Source organism: Mus caroli, chromosome 8, assembly GCF_900094665.2.
Source record: "Mus caroli chromosome 8, CAROLI_EIJ_v1.1, whole genome shotgun sequence".
NCBI classification, from domain to species: domain Eukaryota; kingdom Metazoa; phylum Chordata; class Mammalia; order Rodentia; family Muridae; genus Mus; species Mus caroli.
In genome coordinates this window covers 25,261,311-25,284,623 of record NC_034577.1, presented here as the reverse complement: position 1 = coordinate 25,284,623, position 23,313 = coordinate 25,261,311, and the positions used below count along the sequence as shown (strand labels likewise).

Genomic DNA, 23,313 nt, shown 5'->3' with positions numbered 1-23,313 from the left:
AGGCCTGGATAATGGCTCAGGAAGGAGTGTGAGCCTGGTAACCGGAGTTTGATCCTTACAGAAGGAGCAAGGCAGCGACAGTAGAATCTGTCCGTTTTGGGGTCACATGCATACAGGTTTTTTTCGTTTGTTATCTGTTGTTGTTGTTTCCCCATAACGACACTGCCGTGTGTGTTTCAAAGTGAGAACTGAGATGGCTGCTAGAAGTTCCCGCGGGTTGGTAAAGGAGCTGATGGCTTCAGGCTTTCCAGGCACGCGGCCACGGCCAGAAATGGGACGGTAATTAACATTAAAGCCCCGCGCGTGAACAAGGGACTCGGGGGGTGCGCCTTGGGTTAGAGAGGTCAAAGAAGCCCCGCTTTTTAGAGGTTTGGAGCTCGCGCAGAAACACAGCAAGCAGGACAAGACGGTATCTGCGCCCCTAGGGCAAGGGATGCCGGAGGCGAGCACGCCGGGATCCAAGCGTGCGTTGGCGCGGAAGCGCGCATGCTCACTGCGCCCGGGGACGTCACGGGCTTCTGGGACACTGAGACGTTCTCGCGATAGGTTAGTGGCTCTCCGGAAGTGGCTCCGCGGAAGAAGCGTGGCTGCTTCCCCGGTCCTTGCTAACGCGGCGAGCTGAGCCGCCGGCACGATGCAGTCGGACGACGTGAGTTTCCCTTCTCTCGCCCTGGCACCCCTGGGTTTAGCGCAGCATTTCGCTCATTTAGGATTTAGTCCCGCACGCTCAGACGGCCCGTTTGTCTCCGGTTCTCTCGGATGGCGAGACTTGCAGAGCCCCGGTTTCCGATAGTGGCTTCCCGTGCGCGTGTAAAAGGCCAGGCCACCCCAGCCCCAGCCCGCCAGGTCGGCTTCCTTAGTCCCTGGTGCTTGGCAGTGAAGCCCCTTGTGCCAGCTGCCATCTGAACGGCAGTTGTCTCGGGGTGGCAAGGCGGGAGAGATGCGATGTTTAAAATCCGTGCTTAGGGAACTCCATGAGCGCTACCTCTCCAATGTTGGGCTTTTTATCTTGCTCTGCAGCCTGCCCGAGGCGTAGTTTCGGAAGTAAGACCTCGTTTGTCTATTTACAGAGTTCTAAGTACATAGCCAGTATCCAACTGGTGTAGGTTCAGTGTGATGGTTGGTTGTTAACAGTCGGGCAACAGACATTAAAAAAACAAACAAACAAACCTCTGCTCTCATGAGCACTCTGGGGATAGAGAATAACGGTACTATGAAAGAGGAGTAATGGAGAAAGAGCGGTAGACCAGTCACATTGGGCTAAAGACCCCAGAATTGGGACTGAGGCAGCCACTGAAGAGCCGTAGGAATAGTAAAGGTACAAAGATGGGAGATAGGGAAGGACTTACTACAGGAATCCAGAGGATGAGGGGGAGGCTGGATTTGATAGGCTTGCCCAGACAAGGTCAGGTAGAACCTTGAAGGAAATGGTTTCAGGTCTTTTTTAGTGGGAACTAGGGAGAACTGTTGTATTTTTTTTTTAGAAGAGCGTGAAATTGAGAGTTGCACTGGGGTATGTTTACCATCGGGATCCTTTTAGAGATGCTAAGTGGGCAGCTGGGCGCACAGACAAATCCGGTGCCCAGGAAAGAGGTGTGACCAAATGATGTATAAGAGGTCTGACCACAAAGCTGAATGATACACCCACTCCACTTCTCTCGTTTCCTACGCCCCTTACCCCTGTTAAACCCCCAATGTGTGTTTTATTCTTTGGCCCTTCGTTCTTCCCCCCTTTAACTGCTCTAGGGTCCTTCTCGGTTCTTCAGTGCCGTCTATCTAGAGATCTTTATGCTCACACATACACACACCCATATGTGGCTTTAGTGATTGCAACTTGATGCACCGTTTATATATTTTGCACCTCACCAGGTTCTGGGATGCACATTAGGGAGACATGGTAGAAGATAATAAGGTTGTGGTGATGATGGTGTGTATATCTAAGTATCTAGTGCTGTGCAGACTTGGACAATGGATAATGAACACATGTGAAAACAGTTACAATGTAAATGTGATAGGGCTCATTTTGTTGACACTATACATAAGGGCATACTACAGATGCTAGAATGTATGTATGTATGTATGTATTGAAAATAATTTGGGGGGAGTAGTTACTAACTATAAATGAACTTCTGTTGCTGAGTAATAGGGTATGATCATCATATCTGCATTTAGGTTTTTCTTGGGATTCTGTTGTTGTTTACAAGAATATATGTATTCATGTTAGGGAACGAGTGAGGCCTATTAAAAGATAGCTCTTTCTTTTCATTCCCTAAAGACCCTTTCCTCACTGCGGCACCCAGCAGTGTGCTCTGACGTGGTCCTCATCATCTTGTATGTTTGTGTTTTGGTGGTGGTGGTGGTGCTGGAGCCTACAGTGAGGGCAAGGATTGAGCCATGGAGCACCAGCTGCAGGCCAGAGAGCACGGCCTCTTTTTATATTAAACAGCATCTTTGGGGCCAGAGCAAAAGGGCTTTTTTTCTGTCTTGCAGGTAATCTGGAATACACTAGGAAACAAGCAATTTTGTTCTTTCAAAATAAGGTGAGTAGATTGCAGCCTAGACTAAAATGTGTTCTGCCACCCGCTTGATTGTAAACATTTCTTTCCTTGCATCCTAGAACCAAGACTCAGGGCTTTTGCAGAAATGAATACAGTCTGACTGGTCTGTGCAATCGGTCATCCTGTCCCCTGGCAAATAGTCAGTATGCTACCATTAAAGAAGAGAAAGGTACGGGAGCTACACGACAATTTATAAACGGATGTCCCTAGCCTCTGTAAAGAATAATAATAAAGCTGTCTAACTTCTCTTCAGGGCAGTGCTACCTGTACATGAAGGTTATAGAGCGAGCAGCTTTCCCCAGGCGTCTCTGGGAACGGGTAAGACTCAGTGAGAAAACTGTAGTGACCATTGGGCAAAAGCAAAATTGCCACATAGGCCGTCTCTGCACCTGAAAGCCACCCTCATCGATGCTGGGCTGACAGTGAAGGCCTAACTTGATTTGCCCTTCCTCCTCAGGTTTCCCTTTCTGTTCCACAGGTCCGGCTTAGTAAAAACTATGAAAAAGCACTGGAACAAATAGATGAAAATCTGATCTATTGGCCCCGCTTTATCAGACACAAATGTAAGCAGAGGTTTACCAAGATAACCCAGTACCTGATTCGAATCAGAAAACTTACACTGAAGCGACAGTAAGGACCAACTTGTTTGTTTTTGTTTTTTTTTGTGTTGTTGTTTTGGGTTTTTTGTTGTTTTTGATTTGGGGGGGGGGTGTTTGTTTTTTTAATTTTTTGAGACGGGGTTTCTCTGTATATCCCTGGCTGTCCTGGAACTCACTCTGTAGACCAGGCTGGCCTTGAACTCAGAAATCCACCTGCCTCTACCTCCCAAGCGCTGGGATTAAAGGTATGCGCCAACACTGCCCTGTCTATTACTATCTGTGGACCATGTCACAAACAATGTTTTCCTCCTAAATTCAGCTATGGTGAAGCTTTGATGATATGCCAAGAAAAACTTTGGATTAAAGGTGTGTCCAGTGGTCCTGCAGGATTTTAAAACAGAATATGTGATAACCCTGGCTGCCTGGAAATTCTGTGTGATTCCCTGAGAAAAGCTAAAATTATTTAAAATGTGATTAACAGGGAGCTGGGCGTGGTGGTGCACGCCTTTAATCCCAGCACTCAGGAGGCAGAGGCAGGCAGATTTCTGAGTTCAAGATCAGCCTGGTCTACAGAGTGAGTTCCAGGACAGCCAGGGCTACACAGAGAAACCCTGTCTCAAAAAAAGACAATAAAAAAAGGAGTGTAAAGATGAAGGCTTTTTTATTGAGACTAGCAGAGCATATTAAAGATCATGTGAATCTTTTTCAGAAAATTCATTTTTCTTTGTTCATTGAAGCATTGATGTTACTATAGTGAACCTAAAGTAAACAGAAATGACCACATTAAATACATGTCAAGGGGACTGTTGTCGTTAAGATCACTAACTGTTCTTCCTGAGGTTCTGAGTTCAGTTCCCAGCAACCGCCACAGATGATGGCTCACAACCACCTGTAACTGGGTTCTGATGCCCTACATAAAATAAATAAGCCTTAAAAGAAATACATGTCAAAATACCTGACTTGGTACAGGGTTAAGACAACATTTCAGCTTGTAGTCAATCTGGCCTGGAACTTACTCTGTAGCTTTCAACTCAGAGATCCCTCTGCCTCACCCCCCATGGTGAATTACTGGTGTGAGCTGCTACCTAGGCTGTAGAAACAAACGTGTGCATGTGCCAGGCACGTGTTCAGTCACTGAGCTGTACTAGCGTCTGAATATCTAGGATCTTACATACTATATGGATCTAAGCAGCAAAAAATCAATTCTAATTCTTTTATCTTTAAACTGAACCTGAGTTTTCTAATACTGTGTTTGGTTTCTGCTAGGAGGAAGCTTGTTCCTTTGAGTAAGAAGGTTGAACGAAGGGAAAAACGAAGAGAGGTAATAAGCTGTGTTTCTATATTATGTAAGAAAGTTGTTTTTTGCATGTGATTCATAATAACGTGTCACTAATGGGGCAGTTGGCCTCTTTGTTTCTCCAGATTTTTAAGATTTTAACTGAAGGCTGAAAATAGGTACTCTAAGGTGTTTGAGTATAATAAAAAGAGTATGGACAGCTCTATCTAAAGGTCTTCAGGTCAAAACGTTCCATAATTTAGACTTTGACACTTTCTGTCTTATACTTACATTACCTTTTGCAGCGTTTAGACAATATCTTTAGCCTTATGGCTATTTTGGTTATATTATTTAGAAAATCAAAGCGTTCGATTGTGAGATTGCTTTTGTTTTTAACAAAACAGAAAACTGGATACATGTTGATCTCAGATTAAGCTGCTCTCAAGTAACCTGGGTGGCTTGGTTCCTAAGGATGGTGATGGTAATGTGCATGGAGAAGGCCTGCTCTTCCAGCTTTGCCCAGAGCATAGTCAGGCCATCTCACAGATAGTGACAGTTGAGTTGAGCTGGGCTTCAATGGACCTACACTTGGGAGTTGGCTCTTCCCAACAGGTCCATCTGCAGTCCTTCTCAGCGTTTGCCGCTCTGTTCTGTCCTTCTGAGGAACACCTTCCTCCGGAATAGTTGTACTTTTATTCTCACTCATCACATGAAACTTTCTGTCTCAAATGTACTATTTCATCGGTGTCCAAGACAGCTTCTTGCTCTGTGACCTAAACTGGCCTGGGATTACAGGTGTGTATCACCACACACAGCTTATGACTGCAGACTGCAGTCATTGTCAGTTTTTTACTCTTTGCTAATCATGCACCCATTTTTATTCAAGACCAGCTAGTAAGTTTCCATATTTCCTTACTCTCAAACATTCTTGCAGATGTTTCAGAATAAATATACTTTTTCTGTGTGAATTCAGAGGGCTCATTATTAAGTACTTTCTGAACTTCTTTTTTATCCACCTAATGTATTTCTTACTTAGTGTGTTTGCACTGCATACATGCATGGCATAGCATGCATGTGGAAGTTGGGTGACAGTCCTCAGGTTCCTTACGTTCTGTTTGAGAGATCTTTCCTGGCTTGAACTCTGTGGGCCAGGATCTTTTCCACAAGCTCCTAGGGCTCCACCTCCCTATGCCTCCTCTCTTGCTATTGGCCCCATTACAGGTGCATGCCATCACGCCTGGTTTTCCACATGTGTTCTGATTGCTCAGACTCAGATCCTCACATTGGTGAACCAGGAATTTCACCCACTGAGCCATCTACCTTGGCCTATGTGACATTCTCAAATGGATATAAGCCAGTATGTATAATACATCTATCAAGGGTTTGTTAGAAATTCAGAGTGCTGTTGCTAAAGTCATAAGAATTATTTTCATTTTATTTACTTGATACATTTATGCAAATTATAGAAGGGAACTTCTAATTGAAAAGCTCCCAAGAGGCTTTGAGAGAGAAAGAAGTGTATCTGGCTAGAAAAGCAAAAGCCTTGCTAGTATACAATCACGTCATACCGTTATTAAACATAGAGGACTGTATGTGTACAGGCTGGAAAGTGAGTCCTGATGGAGTAACGGTCTTTTCTTACAGGAAAAAGCATTAATAGCTGCCCAGCTGGACAATGCTATTGAGAAGGAATTGCTGGAGAGACTGAAACAAGATACGGTGAGAAACCTAGTAGTGTTGTGACAAGTGTTTCCTTACCTGCTAGGAAATACGAAAAGTGCAGTACTTTTTCAAATATCCCAGATAGCCTTTGCACCCCAGTTTGTCCACAGAGTAAAGCAAGTCTGTGTAGGCCTATCTTCCTGATGAGACTTTCCTCTTGGCTGCTATCTCTAGTTGATGTTTCCAAGTTGTGTATAAAAGCATCCTAACAGTCATAGGTTTTGGTCTTCTGGGTTTCGTTTTGTTTTCCCCTGCCCATGCACAGCCTCCAGGCATAGACCTGACTTGGGGCAGCAAGGGGATGAAAACACAGGCAGAAAGCTGTGCTGAGATGGACTGGGAAGACAAAGCTGAGTCTCTTGGATGTTTGGCAGCATTTTATTATACAGAGCTGACTCTCAGGGAGACAGGTTATTTCATACAGCCGAACAAGGGAATGGCTTATTATAGATAAATAAGGATGCAGGGTTTTTTTTTTGTTTTGTTTTTTAAAGATTTATTTATTTATTATATGTAAGTACACTGTAGCTGTCTTCAGACACTCCAGAAGAGGGCATTAGATTTTGTTACGGATGGTTGTGAGCCACCATGTGGTTGCTGGGATTTGAACTCAGGACCTTTGGAAGAGCAGTTGGCACTCTTAACCACTGAGCCATCTCGCCAGCTCCAGGGATGCAGGTTTATGGATACTACTAGGTTGAGGAGACAGGTTTAACTAGTCTCAGTAGTATCTCTAGTGGGAATACTTCATGGGAGAGGCTGAACTATGGCACATTTTCTCCACATCTTGTCATCGTTTGCACTGAGACCAAGGGTGGCTTTGCCATCCCTGGGGAGGAGGCTTTGCTATTGGAGTCTGGGGCTCTGGGGCCCTTGGTATATAGTCATTCAGCACCCCACTCATTTGGGCACCTTCCCCACTCCCTAGAGTGTATCTTGTTGTTTTGAGTCCATAGCTAATGATATCCCACACTGGCCTTAGATTCAAAAGATGTAGCAAAAGATGAGGGTGAATAAGTGTCTGTCACCATGTCCGGTGTGAATGATGTTGGTGTTGGACCTGAGAATTTAAATGTGTTGAGCTTCGCCCCAGCCTCAATGCCTAGAGCTTTTGCTTCTGTGTAGTTCTCTAATCTTTTAAGGGTCATTAAAATAAAAAGTCTCTTTTTAAAAAATGTCACTATTGCTTCTCAGCTTAGATTATTAATGACAAAAGCATTCTGTAGCTAGGCTGGAAAACTATAGAAATATACTGCATTACTGTTCTCTTACTTGGCCCCTGGTTGTTGAGCAGAGGAACTTGGAAAGGTGTGATACTCAGGCATAGTTAAAGGTGGTCTGTGTTTGTTCTTCAGTATGGCGACATCTACAACTTCCCCATCCATGCCTTCGACAAGGCCCTAGAGAAACAGGAAGCAGAAAGTGACTCTGAAGAAGAAGAAGAAGAAGATGAAGACGAAGAAGAGGTGAATATGGTTTGTCTTGTTTTGAAACGTAGTGACCTGCAGACCTCATGTAATTCAGAGGCGACATTATTTCTATCACCTTTGTATCTCGTGATGATTCTGTGTTGACTTTTACATGCGTCCCTGATTTTTCCTTTTAATTTGTATGTGTTAACCTTGAGAGTAATAGGTTTTGGTGGCTGTGTGTGCAGACTGACTCACTTTATGGAACGAGGTAAACCTAGATGTTAAGACTTGATCTTCAGTACCGTTATTCCTAACCCAGTGACTGTTTCCTTCTAGGATGTGGGGAAAAGAGAGTTTGTAGAAGATGAGGAGGTGGAGGAGAGTGACCTGAGTGACTTTGAGGTGAGCTCTGGGACTAAGAATGGCTTGTGGCCATAGCAAGGAAGGGGGGCTGGGGGGGTTGAATCTGAACACAGGAGCAAAGGAACAAACGCATGGTTCTGAACCAGCTGCGCAGTGAGGGGTGTAGGAGAAGACTTGTACTTTCCCTGGTCTGACTCTGTTTCTACATATTAGGATATGGATAAACTGAATACTGACAGTGAGGAAGACCAGGATGATGAATCCTCCAATGAAGAAGAGGCTCATAAGGCTAAGCACAAAGGCAAAGCACCCTTGAAAGGACCTTTGCGGAAAAAACGGGCCTATGTGGAAATAGAGTATGAACAGGAAACAGAGCCCATGGCCAAAGTCAAAGCCACATGAGTTCCCTTCACACTGGCAGCTGTGCTCTTGTGTGTTCTGTTTCCTAAAGTATTTATATTGTTAATATTTATGTCACTTCAGTGGAGCCGGAATCTGGAGTGAGTATGAAGAGCCTTGAGTTGAGAGGCGTATTTTTATAACACATGCTGCAACAGCTTGAGCCCAGGAATTCATCAGCTCCTAACAGATGAATTCCTGGAGCTGGAATGGCACTGCCTGTAAATATTTCTAAATTACTTAGAAATGTCAGGATTGCAATTTTTTTCTTACTCAGCTTTTCTTATGTGGACAAATGGAAGAGATAAAAATTTCAACTTATAATATTTTAATACAAAAATGGATTTTTACCCCCATAACTCCATCCGTGTGATCTGGGATAAGGAGAGCAGCCTTTCCTGCTGGTTAGCCATCTTCAGTGTCATCGCCAGGAGAATGTGCAGAGCCCTGCTGTACCTTCNTGATGCAGCTCACCACTGTGTTGTCTTCACAGGATACTGCAAGTTTAGCCAGAAGACCCTGAAACATGAGAGCAACGGGCATTGATTTCTGTAAAGCCTGTTTCCCCACAGCCTTTATTCTTTTGTCACATACTCAAAAGATAGAGACTGCATGGCCCTAGGGGAGGGTGCCTCCATCAGAACAGGTGTTAACTGAAAACTGTCCCATGCTTGTAAGTAGTGGGCTGGCCCGGAAGAACCTCCTTCATTCTAGTCAAAACAACCTCAGTGGACCTTTGGCTGGAAAACAGACCAACGCAAGGGCTGCCGTGCCATGGCCAAACAAACTGAAAAACAGCAAGCCACGCTCTAGCTCTACATATTTTGGGGTATGGATTTCTTTTCATGTTCCTTTAAACTGGAGACTTCTAATTGTGGTAAAAATGAGAAATTAGTCTTTGATTTTCATATAAATACACATAGACACCACAAACTGGTCTTGAGAATTTTGTGGAATATGAACCCTAGGAAGCATTTCCTACTAGTTAAGCATATGGAAAATGGGAGCTCGCTCAGTGGGATGAACATGAGGAGCCGAGTTCAATCCCATGGTTAAAGCTTGAGTCCTCAGTGAGAAGCATGCACTGCTAATCTCGGAGGGAGGGAGGGAGGGAGGGAGGGAGGGAGGGAGGGCTAAGCAAGCAGATCCTAGGGCTTACCAGGCAGGCGAGCCAGCCAAGCCTGCGAACAAAATAGGGGTCCTGTCAGTCTCAAAACTGAATTTTATAAAGTCTTTGTAGCTTTTGCTTGTTCGTTTTGATCCTCTTTTTGCTCCAAATGGTTAAATAGCATTAAAAGAGCTCAGCCTTCGCACCAGAACTTAAGAGCACTGGGGTAAGACCTAACACCCTCTAAGCTCATGGCCAACCTAGTTGGGCATACAAGGTGTGAATTACAACCAGCCGCTGGCATTACCTAGGACCAACTGACACAGCTGCAGATGCATGCCTTACCTTCACCTGCCCCTGGGAACAGTGGTCCAGGAGAATCAGGCAGTCTGTGGCTTCCTGGAGCATTGTACTCTTAGCGGCCTCAGTTGTGGGGATCGTGTCCCTTGATATATCACACACCAGTTTCAGGAGAGCCTTCAGTAAGACCACAACTCTGCAGGAAATTCTAGAATTGGGAAGAAAAGACTTCATATTCCAAACTGGAATGTTAAACTTAGGAGACTTGGTCCAGGCGTGGGAAAACTGAAGTCAAATGTTTGCTATCTCATTGCTGAAAACAAGACTAAACAGACTGCAGATCATTAGCCCCAAAGTTCCTGTTATTTCTACAGCACTCTGCCTGTATGCACACATTGGGATGTTAAAGAAACAGGTCAGTCTCTGCCAGTTTCAGAGCAACCAGGGCTACAGTGAGACCCTATTAACAAAAAACAGAAAACCTGTTTCCTGCCAAAGCTTGATTCCCCAGCATGAGCTGAGAATGAAGAGTCAGGATCTCTCCTGTTCAAGCCTCCCCACACACACACCCTTTTTCAAATCAGAGGTAAGGAAACAGCTGGCAGTCCTAGAACTTTAAGCCTGGATTTAAAGCGTCTGCAGGTAGTGATATGTGCTCATAATTCCAGCGTGTGGCAGCACACAGACAGGAGGATCTAGAACTTGAGCTTTCCTACAGAGCAAACCTTGCCTTAAAAGAGAAATCAGGATGACCAAGTCAGTATTACCTCAGGCGCCTTGCCTGCTTTTAAGTCTAGCATATTCTAAGTGTTAATCCTTTTGATGAAATGGACACAGTATTCATTCCATGACATTCCGACTGAACTTATCAAGCCATTAGGTCATAGCCTTTAACTTGATAAATTTTATAAACTAAACTTTAGTGAAAGGTGGAAAATAACATGTACTGTGGGAAAATATAAACAAGCCATATTTCTGCCTAGAACTGACTAGCAAAAACATTGCCATCCTTCCTCTCAAACTGTTCAGTTGTTTCCCTATGGCTTGTATTTCTCTAGCCATTCATACAGTCGGCTGCATTTACCACTTCCTATGCTCGGCCTTATCCTCCCTCTACTTCCTTCCTTAGATGTCTTTATCCTGTGAAGGCCCAATATAAAATTAGCTTCATTCAGTTTCACTTACACATCTATTTATTCTCTGAATACTCAGTACCTAATGAGAGGTACTGAGTGCTTCAGGGATACATAATAGATGTGTTGTCTATCCTCCTGTACTTGAGTGGGGGACAAAGATAACAGGTGAAGAAATGGCTAACATTTCCATTTTGTGCAAGAGAGCTGTTAGGTGACTAGACAGTTGAGGTTCTAGTTTACTCCTGACAGCTTCGAGCCACATGTCTTCTAAACAAGCAGATCCTAAGTTCGCATCTAATCACTGCCCTGACAAATGTTGAATGGCTGTCCTGAAGACCTCTTGAGATGAACACAAACATGCTTATTGAAGCACTTCTAGGTTGCCTTTCTAGGGAGGAGCAGTGATAAGGATCAAACCTGCTGTCTATACTAGGCAAGTGCTCTCCCACATAACCAAAGCATCGGCCCTAATGCTCCTTTAGTATTTGGATAGAAATTATAACTACACTCTGGGAAGACAGCCCATCTGTGTAGCATGTTGAACAAGAATGGACCCCATAGACTCATATTACCTGAGTACCTGATCCTCAGGTGGCGAAGATGTTTGGAAAAGTTTAGGAGGTGTGACAATAGGGATGAGCATTAAGGTCTTAACTTTCATTCCCAGTTCTCTGTTCCTTCATTCTTTGTGTCTCAGGATGTGAGCTCTCAGCTTCTGCCCCACAGCCATACCTGCCTGTCTGCTGCCAGGATGGTCATGGACTCGAACTTCTGTAAATTGTGTTCATCATAATATCTTACCATAGCAAAAGGAAATCTGAACTGTTTTCCAATTTCCATGACCATAAATTTGTTATTTTGTGATTTTCTTTCTACTCCACCACACACGTACACACACACACACACACACACACATATACACACATATACATATATATATATATATATATATAATCTTTTTCTTGAGACAGGGTCTATGTTAGCCCTGGATGGCCTGAACCTTGCTATGTAGATAAAGCTGATCTCAATCTGCCTCCTGAGTGTTGGAATTAAAGGGTTGTGACACAATGCCCACCCAGCCTTGGAACTTCTAAGAAAGAGAAGTGATTTAATTGTGATAGAACGTAGAACTACTAGTGATGAAAAAGGCTCAGATGTAAACATCTGAAGTAGCCGTGTATTCTAGAAACGAAGAGAGTGAAAAGGATTCAGATGCATTACACGTCCTGAATAGTTTTATCTGGGTAAGTTCTGAAGAGAAAATAAGCTAAAGCATGCATGCCCTTTTAGCACATCTGTCAGCTTGGATGCTATACCTGGGCCAAGCATACTGCATGACAAGTTTCAGGGTTTCCAGTATCTTCAACCTAGTTTCATCTTCTGGTTCATCATAAACCTCCAGATAACCAAGGATAACTTGTTCCAGCCTCTTCAAGTGCCGGACAGTTAGGATCCCCAACCTACAAATAAAGAGAAAGCGCCATGCTGAGAAGTTGAATGTGGGGTATATGCCAGAGCAGAGGCCCAAGCACTCACCTCTTCACGAAAGCTGGCAGGTGTCTGGCATAGGTCCTCCGTAGGAGGAGGCGGTGCTCTGGCTCCATGTGGGTGAGGATCAGCTGTAGCACTTCATGACAGTGTGTGGTGACTCGAACTGTATCTCCCTTCCAGTGCAGAGCCTTCTCTAGGACAGGGAATAAGTCTAAGAGGCACAGGAGCACAGCCTGCAAGAAAAAGAATGAAAAAAAACCATAGTTCACTAATTATTTGCAGTCACAAAATCCCTGATTTTGCTAAGATCTTCATTAATGTACTGTCCCCAGGGCACATCACAGAATTCTAAAAGATAACTAATGTTCACGATCCAAAGTACTACAAATTTTCAAACTTCTTCTCCAGAACTGTTCTTTAGTCATCTATGAGATGAAAGAATGGGATCTAGGTCTAGAGTCCTGTAGACAGTGACACATGGCAGTTATGGGCTCTCTGCATGACACTGCTCCACAGAACCTAAGATGGTCCTGACTCCTTATGGCGTCCAAACATTCCCTCTGAGCACTCTGGGGGTCTCAGGCTTTTCTAGGTGCTTCAGAATTTAAAAAATCTCCTTTCTCCAACATGTTAATAAAATTTCTGAGAATAAGTAGATTCTCAGTGCCCAAAATATTAAAGATACTAAGCACAAAAAGCAAAAAGGGGGGCCTGCTGGATAGGGTGTTGTGCATCTGCCATCCCAGCACCTAGTGGCCAGGATCACTGAAAGCTCCAGAGCACCCTGGGCTAGGATCAGACCCTGTCACAAAACCCAAAACCAACGGGTAGAAGAGGCTCAGTGTGCACGCGCCTTACATGTGACGGCTGGGATTCAATCCCAGCACAAAGGAAAACTTTCAGTAGTCTTCACTGTTTCCCCCTCCTAACAAAGTCCCTTTTACCCCTCATAAACATATCTCCTGCAACTCCCACTGCTCCCTAAAGTCACTTCCAACCTCACTAGTTGACTGCTACTGCTGGTCACACACTACAGCCCTTGTAATACAGCTTTGGTGTGTTGTACATACACAGAGAGATGTGTGCACAGTCATATATTTACATTAATGTCTTCCAAGGAGTTTCAAGCCAGAAACACTTTCTGAGTTACTTATTCTTGGGACCTACCATAGACACATACTAGATATTTACATACAAGGGATTTCAAATACTTGTGTTCATATGGAGCAACCCAGAGGACGAACATTTAATATAAACATACCTACCCCCAAGCGGCATGTAGCTTACATGCATGCAGACAAAACCCGGGCTGCTCTGGCTGCTCAGGGAGGTGGATGTCTGCCTGACATTCAGATGTCAGGTCCTTCAGTCAGGCGGCAGCTCTCAGTCGCCCTAACTTTCCAAGGGGAAACAGCTCTAAACTGTTCCTGCTTACATAATAGCACCCGTACTCAGGCCAGAGCCCAGACAGTCAGGAGCAAATCTTCCCATACCTGAATGAGGTGGTGCTCAGGCATGTACAGGTGATTGAAGAGGGCGTGGTACAGAACCTGGGCTCTGTTGTACTGCAGCAAGTCCGCAGCTGGCTGCAAACACACAAGTTAGGCCGTTACAAGTTTCCCAAAGGGGCAAAATCTTTAACATCGTTGTTAATTAGATCTGAGTACACAGAGACTCAGTAAAGCCACTCTCGACTTCTGCGAGGATTTTAAAAGTTCCATATTTCAGAAGAGTCTCCTTCAGTAGCATTTTCTACATTTTGCTATAAACTCTTGAGTTCTGATTATTTTTGTACTTGAAAGTTACAGGCTAATTTCTATAGGTGATTTTGCTTTTTTATCTTTTCACATTTTTTTCATAATTAAGCATGATCTTTTTACTTCTATGATTACCCTTTTATTTATATTACCAGCACAATATTATTTCTACTAGGTTCAGAGAGAAAAAAAAAATATATTTGGAGAAAAACTATAAATAAGTGAATTATATGACTTAACATGAAAAAAAAGCTACTTATAAAGACAAAAGGATAAAGCAAAAACAGATCAGAAATGAAGAGCAGCCATGGGTGAGTCGGCTGTCCGTCAGTGCAGGCCCGAGCTGAGGAGCTTACCACATTAACCACAATGTGATGGAGGCACTGGACACCCAGGATTTTATTCTCCGTCTGATAGTCATCTGAGATGAGCAAAGACGGAGGAAGTGTCTTTTCTAGATGCTGATTCAGCCAGGGCTGAGTGACTTGTTGGAGAGTCCACGAGAAAACATGTTTGACAGCAGGATTCTTCTTCCAGGTTTCCCTGAAAAGACACATGAAAACCACACTAAGTGAATGGCACAGCATTAGCAAAAATAATCAGTTGAAGCTTAGCAAGATTTTCTTCTTCTCTTCCTCCTCTTGTCTTTAACGGATTTTATACATATACATGTATCCGTATTTGTGTATCTCCGATACAACTCTTGGTTTTTTCAAATGCATTTTATGATATGAAATAAAATAATTTACATATCTTATATTATATACACTTGACAGTTGCCCAAACGTGGGGTAATATAGGCTTATCCAATGAATAGCAGCCATGCATAACTACAGCTATGTAAAAGACCTGTGCGATCAGCAGCAGTCGTGTTGTGGCTGATGTGAAATGTGCTGAGAAGGGAGAGAGAGAGATGAGCAGAGGCATGTCACCACTTCAGTGTCAAAGGAATAGAGAACTCAGAGCACGAGTGACAACTTAGAGCTTATAAAAGGAACTGCACATCTGACTCAACCTCCTTAAAACCCCGTTGTATAACAGGTATATCCCGTTAATTACAAATAATAAAACAAGATTCACGGATGCTATCTGACCTGGTCCTACTCACAGCAATACAAAGAAAACTAACTGGACCCAGTGTTGCACCCCTGTAATCTGAAGTATGTGTATTTGAGGAAGCTGAAGCAAGAGGATCTCTCCCAGTCAAGGCCAACATGGATTACATAGGAAATACAAAGCCAGCCTATAATCATGTCTTAGTAAGAAAAAGAAAGAGGGACTAGTTTAAAAGCCTTTTAACTCTAGGTTTATTTCACCTCATCATTCTGTAGCCAGAGGACTGGGGATCTAGCTCAGTTGGTAAGGTGCTTGTCTAACATGCACAAAACCCTGGGCTCAATCCGCAGCAGTTGCACGCACCAGGCATGGTGAGACACTTGCCTGTAAGCCCAGCACCCGGAAGCAGGATCAGAGATTCAGGGCCAACATCCTTGGCTACAGGAAACGCTGCCTGAAGGGACCAGAGAGAAGGCTCCGTGGTCAAGAGCACTTGCTGTTTCTCCACAGGATCCATAGTTAGATCCAAGCAACCATGTCAGGTAGCTGTCAATGTAAGTCTTGCTCCAGGGAATAAGACACCCCTGGCCTCTTCAAACACTTGCAATCTCATGCAGACACATACCTACATGTAATTAAAATTAATAAAATCCTCTTTTTAAAGGAGTGTTCTTTTCTTTTTTTTTTTTAAAAAGATTTATTTATTTTATGTATATGAATAAACTGTAGTTGTCTTCAGACACACCAGAAGAGGGCATCAGATACCATTACAGATGGTTGTGAGCCACCATGTGGGTGCTAGGAATTGAACTTAGGACCTCTGGAAGAGCGGTTGGTGCTCTTAACCACTGAACCATCTCTCCAGTCCAATAAAATCCTTTTTTAAAACAACCTGCCTTGGGCAGGTGTGGTAACACCCACAGAGATCAGAGGCAGAAAAACCTCTGTTAGTTCCATGCCAGCCTGGTCTACGTAAAAGTTCCAGGCCAGCCAAGGGTACACAGTGAGACCATATCTCAAAATAAGTGAATAAAATATAAATAGATAAAATTAAGACCTGGCTGAAAAACAAAACAAAACACTGATAGCAGTCTAGTTCAGCCCACTTACTACAAATCGTTTTCAGTTTCATCCCAATTATTATTCCTTATAATCACTTTATCCAATAATTATGAACAAGTTAGAAGTCCCTGTATTTAAATTCATGCTGAAAGACTGGGTCTTCTCCAAATACCCATGGGTACTTAGCATAAGATACTCGATTCCATATAAATGGGACAGAATCTCCCATATCTATTGTCAGAATTTCCAGTTCCCCAAGGCAGTCGTTCGGTGGAGAAAATGGAATTTGAAGACTTCAGTTCTAATCTTGAATTTGCTGCTATCTGATTTCCTCATCTCTAGTAAGCCACAATCGTTCTGGTCCTTAAGAAATCTATTATCTCAGCACCCCTATCTGCCTGATAATAGTGAAAAGTGCATTACTCACTTATTCAAATGGGGCTTAAGAAGCCCCAAGACCACAGCAAATCTCCCTCGATCGTCTTCATTTTCTCCGCATAGGAATCCTGCCACAGAACTGCATTCAGTAACTCTAAGCAATAAAGACAGCACCTCACCAGCAACATGCTGAGATGCTGGACTGGTCCATGGCTGCTTCAATCTGTGTGTGATGGCAAAAATATACACGGGTCCTGACATGTGACGGAGGCCTGTCTTCCACGCTGGGCAGTCGGGAGAACTCTTGGCAGCTTCAACCTTCCCCAACAGCTTTAGAAACAATGAGCCAACTTCAGTCGCCTTCTCGGGCACTTCGGGATGCTCTTCGACCCCATCTGCCTTCTCCTCGGGTGCTGCGAACTTCTCCAGGGCTCTCACCACCTGCCCCAGGATCTCGGGCATCCCCCGGAGGGATCCCCCACTCCCACTCCCCTCAAAGAATCTGTCACCTTCGGCGGCTTCTATTAAAGCGCCGAAGTCTTTAAGAGCGACATTTCTTACGCTGTCCTGTCCTGATGACTCTGGGCGGCTGAGACGATGCAGAATCCTGGAGAAGGCTGGTTCGAGGGCCGGGGGAGAGCCCTCTGCAGGCTGGGAGCAGCCGACCTCCGACTTCTCTTTGGCGCCGTCCAGCTTCATTCCTAGTCGCACCCGAGGGGCTGGGCTTCCCCCCCGCGCAGGGACAGAGACCAAATGGGGATGGTGTCTGGAGTCTCGGAGGGACGGTCGTCCGGGGCTCGGTGTCCCCCAATGAGCAGAACTAAAACCAGGCACAGCTAAAAGGCGAGCTGTCTCACTGTCTTGACACAAGGATCGAGTGTCAATCCACCCAGTAAAGTGGGTGTAAGAAGAGAGCCTCAAGCCGGGCAGCTGTGGCGCACGCTTCGGGAGGCAGAGGCAGGGAGATTTCTGAGTTCGAGGCCAGCCTGGTCTACAAAGTGAGTTCCAGGACAACCATGGCTATACAGAGAAACCCTGTCTCGAAAAAAAAAAAACAAAACAAAACAAAAAAGGAGAGCCTCAAGCTCTAACACGTGGCGAAATTTGTCTTTCCGAAAACTCAAAAACGAAAAAAAAAGTTAATTTTAAAGGCAAACTACTGAACCATGACACCAAAAAGGCTCCCGAAACCTAGCGCTCTTCCAGTACAGTAGCTGTATTCCGCAACTTCCGGCCCTGGAGAGCATTGTAGCCGTAAAGCAAAACTAACTTCCGCCAGCGGAGCCGCAACGCTTCTTTCTACGACTCGCGACCAGAAAGCAACAAACAGTCCGTCAGAGAAGGAAGGGGTAAAAGGTGGAGCCCTGAAAGATATATTTGCATAATTCAGCGTTCGCTCATTAAGTTTGTTCCTGATTTCATCTGCTAGGCTAGAAACAAGAGAATTCTCGCAAAATCCTAGTAACAGTTTGTAATTGTACTCGATTTTGTGTGCAAAAGCTAAATAGAGCGGCAGCATATTAATCACCCTCTCTGAAAAACTGGTGAGACTTACTCGATACTTCGCAAGCTAGCACTACCGCTGATCCTTTCTGGTTCATAAAGCGTGATGATTGGGTGTTCACGCTATTGCGTGACATGTGCCGCCCATAAACCTTGTTACGACGTGGGCACATTACCCGTCTGATATGAACTTAGGAGGGTCCTCCAGTTCTGGTTCTTGTGTAGATATGAGATATGTCCTGTGTGTTTACTTCTTGGTTCAGGCAGGTTGGATTATTGGTTAGGTAGTGGAAAGGGTCCAGGGTACCTGGGGCTATACCTAAAGTACATTCCATTCCTAAGAGAAACTGAAAGTGACAGAAATTCACTTCTTTCTAAGAGTTGTTTTAAATTATTACTCTACTGTGTATAAATGCTTTGTTCACATGTGTATTTTTGTACCTGGTGCCCTCCTGGTCCCCGCAGAAGCCGGAAAAGGGTGTCCAGTTCTCTGAACTTGAATTTCTGGAGGTTGTTAGCCATGGTATGCTCTTAACTGAACCATCCTTCCACTCCAAGACATGCTCTTCTTAGTGTTACACCATTTGCCACTACACTACCAGTGATGCCTGTGTGGCTTTTTTCCCCCCTTCACTTCTCTGTGTGACCTCTTGCAAACGGCAACAGCTCAGATCTCTATGTCTTAATTTCTGTATTGGGGGAAACAAATGTAGATAATACTGGTCCCCATCTCTTAGGACTGTTGGGACAATTTTTAATGTACATAAATGCCGGGAACAATATCTGATCAGCATAAAGTTCATAAGAGGTGTTAGTTCCCATTGTTATGCAACAGCACCAACATTAATTTACATTTCTTCTTTCCAAGAAAATCTGGTGATTAGAATTCTAACTCGGAACCTCTTACTTCTGGCTTTCCCCACTCTGACCAATTGGTGGCACTCTGATCAATCACTGCTAACCACTTCCAAGAGAAACCTTCCCTTAACAAAAGCAGCTTGAGGCCAGTCAAGAAGAGGTTATTGTGTCTGTACTGTGTGGGACGTTTCTCTTCTGTAGCTTGTGCCCTTTGTGTCCAGTGGATCCAGACGCCTTTTAGACTTGAGGAGTGCTCTGTATTGTTGAGATCTCTCGCTGGGTTTCCCAAAGCCCGAGCCAGCCATGCCTTTACTTCTAGTGCCTGGCACAATTTAGTCAAAGCAACAAATGTATCCTGAATGCCCCATGTCCACGCACAGAGGACAGGCTGAATTGACCACCCACACAATGCGGTTACATGGAGCTGCGTCCACACAATGCAGCTTGGTGCAGCTGCCATGAGGGAGAAAAAGCAGTCTCTGTGTAACACCATGGAACTCTGGGAATATAGATAGGTGGGAGGGGCAGAGGGGAGGAAGGGTAGATAGATGCTCTCTTGTAAGAAAGAAGGAAAAACAGAGAGCAAGATATATGCATTTCTTTGTGTATTAAAGTAGAAATGGAAGGTAAATAACAAATGTATAAACAGTTATGTGCCAGGAAATAACAGAATGAAGGAATGGAAGCAAGATCTCTCTGTGTGTACTTTTATCGCTTTAACTCGGAAATCATGTGAAACCCTTACATGCTTATTTTTAAGAGAAAATCAATCAGGTGTGGTAGCGCATGACTATAATACCAACTTGAAGGAGGCTAAAGCAGGAAGATCCAGGCTAGCCTGGGCTAAACAGTAATATGTCTCAGTTGGGAGTGTGTTTGCACAGGCAATGGACTAGAACCTCCAGCAGGACAGGAGACTGGGGATAGGGTGTGTGCCTGTACACCTAGCACTGGTGAGGTCAAGGCAGCAGGGTCAGAAGTACAAGGCTAGTCGGGGCCACACGAGACTCAAAATAAATAGAGAATGAATAAGTGAATGAATTGTCAAGTCGCATCCCCTAGAGTGGCACTGAAAACGTTTGGCAAGGATTTGGGGAGACGGTACGTAATGCCCATGTGGCCCCGCATGAGGTGGTGTAGCTGCTGCAGGACAGTCTGACAGTTTCTCTGCGAAGTAAACGGGGTCAACACAGAGCTGAACCAGATTCAACAATTGTCTTCATTGATGTATAGCCAAGAGGACTAAATTCTTGTACCAGTACAAAAACTTGAACATGAATGTTCGCAGCCACAATTTTCTTAGGCCATGGGATCAGTTCACAGAAAAAGAGATCAATGCTATCTGTAGCTTATATTACCTTAATGACCATATCAAAGGGGGTCCCTGGGGTGGGCCTGTTGGGAGATAGTCGAAACTGTGAGCTATGCATGATTTGCCTACCAGTCATGCATTACGAAGACAAATACTTGAGACTATTCCTAAAACGAGGGAAAGATTATTTTGGCTTGTGGTCTCAGGTGTTCCCTGTCTTTGTGCTGGTGGTAACACAGTAGATCACAGTGGGGGGAAAAAAAACCAGAAAATGCTGCATCTGGGAAGAAAGAGAGTCAAAGACAGACAGACAGACAGGCAGGCAGACAGACAGACAGACAGACACACGGGGAGGGGGCAGAGTGAGAGGAACAGGGGCTTTGACTAGGACCAGATTTCTAGTGTCTCCTTTGAACACAGCCCTCTGTTGATGTAAATCCTTTCTCCTTACTTACTTACTTTAGGCCTTACTTGTAAAGCTTCTACCATGTTGTTGTGGTGCCACAAGTAGAGTCTAAGCCTTTAACATATGGGCCTTTGGGGTTAGAGTTTATATCCAAACAAGCCTATGACGTAAGTGACCACACTGCTGTGGAATCCTTGGATGATGGGCCACAGGCCCAATGTTCTAGAAGCTGTGAAGCTGTGGAACAAACCCCTTTTCTTCATCAGTTAACTACCCAGATATCTTGTTATGATAACAAAAGCTAGCACAGTGAAGGAAGGGTGAAAGAAACACACGATGGGAGCTTACTTAGATAATAATAAATGAAAGATCTTGGTTTCTTCCGTGCTGTTTGATGAGAGTGCTTGGTGCTGGGAATTGACTTTGTGCTGAGTTTACCCATGCTGAGCACATACTGAACTACACTGTCAGCTATAAGTGACATTCTGATGCATATGACAAAATGGAAGAACCTTCAAGACAAAACAAATAAACCAGTGACAAAGGCACATGCTATATGATTCTACTGACTCGAAATACCCAGAATATGCATACCAATCAAGGCACAACATAGACCAGTGGTTGCTAGGAGATGGGAGAGGGAAACGGAGGATGGCTGATAATTAAGGAGTTTTCTTTCAGGATGCTAAAAACGTTGGGGATGTGATGGTGATTGCCCAATCCTGCAAAAAATTTAGTGAATATAGAATGGAATATAATGGTTTGTATATTAAATTTTAGTTTAAAAGTGGTAATGGACCATTGAGACATCTTCTTAGGTGTGGAACATGATGGAACCCCCATAACAGTGGAAAGAGAATCAAGTAGTTATAGGTAACAATATGAGCCTGGACCACAAGGAAAATAAGTAGCTTCCAGCTCACACAGCAAGAACCCAAGATCAAGCTCCTCGGAGGAACATTCTCCGACCCTTTCTTTTTTCAGAGATGTAGTGCTAAATAGAGTAACCTTGCAAAACAGTGCTTGGACAATGCCCAAGGTAATAAGGGACCTCGTGTATAAGACAGCACTTTAATAATATATCAGGGCTGGGTTTGTTCAGATTCATGCACAGGTCAACGCTGCAACCCAGACTTACAGCACAGGTGGACCTAGAGGGAAGAGTGAATAGTGTCAATGCAAGGGAAGGAGGACTGAGCAGAAGATGGAGACAAACAAGCCAGGAAAAGTATGATCTCACATCTTACAAGTCATATATATGACTATACTGGCTAATTTTGTGTCAACTTTGACACAAGCTGGAGTTATCACAGAGAAAGGAGCTTTAGTTGNGGAAATGCCTCCATGAGATCCAGCTGTAAGGCATTTTCTCAATTAGTGATCAAGGGGGAAAGGCCCCTTGTGGGTGGGACCATCCCTGGGCTGGTAGTCTTGAGTTCTATAGGAGAGCAGGCTGAGCAAGCCAGGGGAAGCAAGCCAATAAAGAACATCCCTCCATGGCTTCTGCATCAGCTCCTGCTTCCTGACCTGCTTGAGTTCCAGTCCTGACTTCCTTTGGTGATGAACAGCAATGTGGAAGAGGAAGCTGAATAAACCCTTTCCTCCCCAAGTGCTTCTTGGTCATGATGTTTGTGCAGGAATAGAAACTCTGACTAAGACAATGACATACATATCTATCCAAAATATGTATGAGTGCCATCTTGGATAAAGGGGTTAAATGTTAGGTATTTCCTTTAACAGGGAACAAGACTACAGTCACTTGTTAAACATTTAGCAAGACTTCCCAGCCTTCCTGAGGACTGACACAACAAGTTTGGGCTGCGGTGGAACACATTTGTCATCTCAACACTTGAGAAGTTGGCGAATGACGGTCTGAAGTTCAAGGCCAAGCTCGACTGCATTCTCTCATCAAACTATTCTCCAAAAATAAAAATCTAAAATGAATGCTGAACCCAGATGAAAATATCTTCATAAGGAAAGACAAAAATGAAAGAAAGTAAAAAAGAACAACCTAGTTTCTTTGTTTTCCTGAGAATAACAACCACGGGGACTGAAGCACAAAATTATTCCTGCTTTGGCTGTTAAGGTCTCCGTGGCCCAAACTTGGTTTGTCACAGATTTCAAAACACTGTGAGACGAGACAATGGCTGTAGAATAAATCCCTCAGCCTCACTTGCTCTGAGTTATCTGTCACTCTCCCCAATTTTAGGTCCCCCATTTTGTACTGTCTGTGCAACAGTATATATAATCCATTCGCTTTGCTGTGGGCATCATCCGACATGGGCATCATGATGGTGGCAATTGCTTTTTTAGGAAATCAGAGGAAATTCACATAGGCTGACAGCAGGGACCCTTCACTTGTGCCAACACTTCAACCTGAGAGAGTTACTGGCACCAAGTTCCCAGCATGCATTCTGTGGAGAGCATACAGTATAAGCATCCACAGACCATGTTTCCTTCACTTCCTTCCTATCGCCTTGTAATGTGTTTCTTGGGCAGGGAAACAGGATGCATAGGCTTTGTCAGGGCTGCAGCATTGTCTTTCTTTTCTTCTTCTTCTTCTTCTTCTTCTTCTTCTTCTTCTTCTTCTTCTTCTTCTTCTTCTTCTTCTCCTTCT

The 23,313-nt window shown here is 44.1% G+C and overlaps 2 protein-coding genes and 1 non-coding gene across 4 annotated transcripts; 2 read left to right on the top strand and 1 right to left on the bottom strand.

Annotated features, from left to right (window-relative positions):
* Positions 1-549: 549 nt before the first annotated feature.
* On the top strand, positions 550-9,258 carry Mak16 (MAK16 homolog). The gene is made up of 10 exons (XM_021170524.1): positions 550-649; positions 2,491-2,540; positions 2,618-2,727; positions 2,812-2,876; positions 3,037-3,188; positions 4,424-4,478; positions 6,078-6,152; positions 7,511-7,621; positions 7,904-7,969; positions 8,144-9,258. The coding sequence occupies exons 1-10, from the start codon at positions 635-637 to the stop codon at positions 8,330-8,332; spliced, it is 888 nt and encodes a 295-aa protein (XP_021026183.1). The 5' UTR covers positions 550-634; the 3' UTR covers positions 8,333-9,258.
* Positions 6,765-17,853, bottom strand: Tti2 (TELO2 interacting protein 2). Of its 2 annotated transcripts, XM_021170523.2 has the most exons (8): positions 16,667-17,836; positions 14,478-14,664; positions 13,858-13,950; positions 12,410-12,597; positions 12,190-12,333; positions 9,783-9,945; positions 8,740-8,848; positions 6,765-7,555 (listed from the first exon to the last, which is right to left on the bottom strand). In XM_021170523.2, exons 1-8 carry the CDS (start codon positions 17,314-17,316, stop codon positions 7,473-7,475), a joined length of 1,617 nt encoding a protein of 538 aa, XP_021026182.1. In that variant the 5' UTR covers positions 17,317-17,836; the 3' UTR covers positions 6,765-7,472. The 2 variants fall into 2 exon arrangements, with proteins under 2 accessions (XP_021026182.1, XP_021026181.1); XM_021170522.1 differs by lacking the exon at positions 6,765-7,555 and having other exon boundaries at positions 8,641-8,848; positions 16,667-17,853.
* Positions 17,854-18,202: 349 nt separating this feature from the next.
* On the top strand, positions 18,203-18,306 carry LOC115031851. The gene has a single exon (XR_003837496.1). It is a non-coding gene; the product is annotated as a small nucleolar RNA U13 (small nucleolar RNA).
* Positions 18,307-23,313: the final 5,007 nt, after the last annotated feature.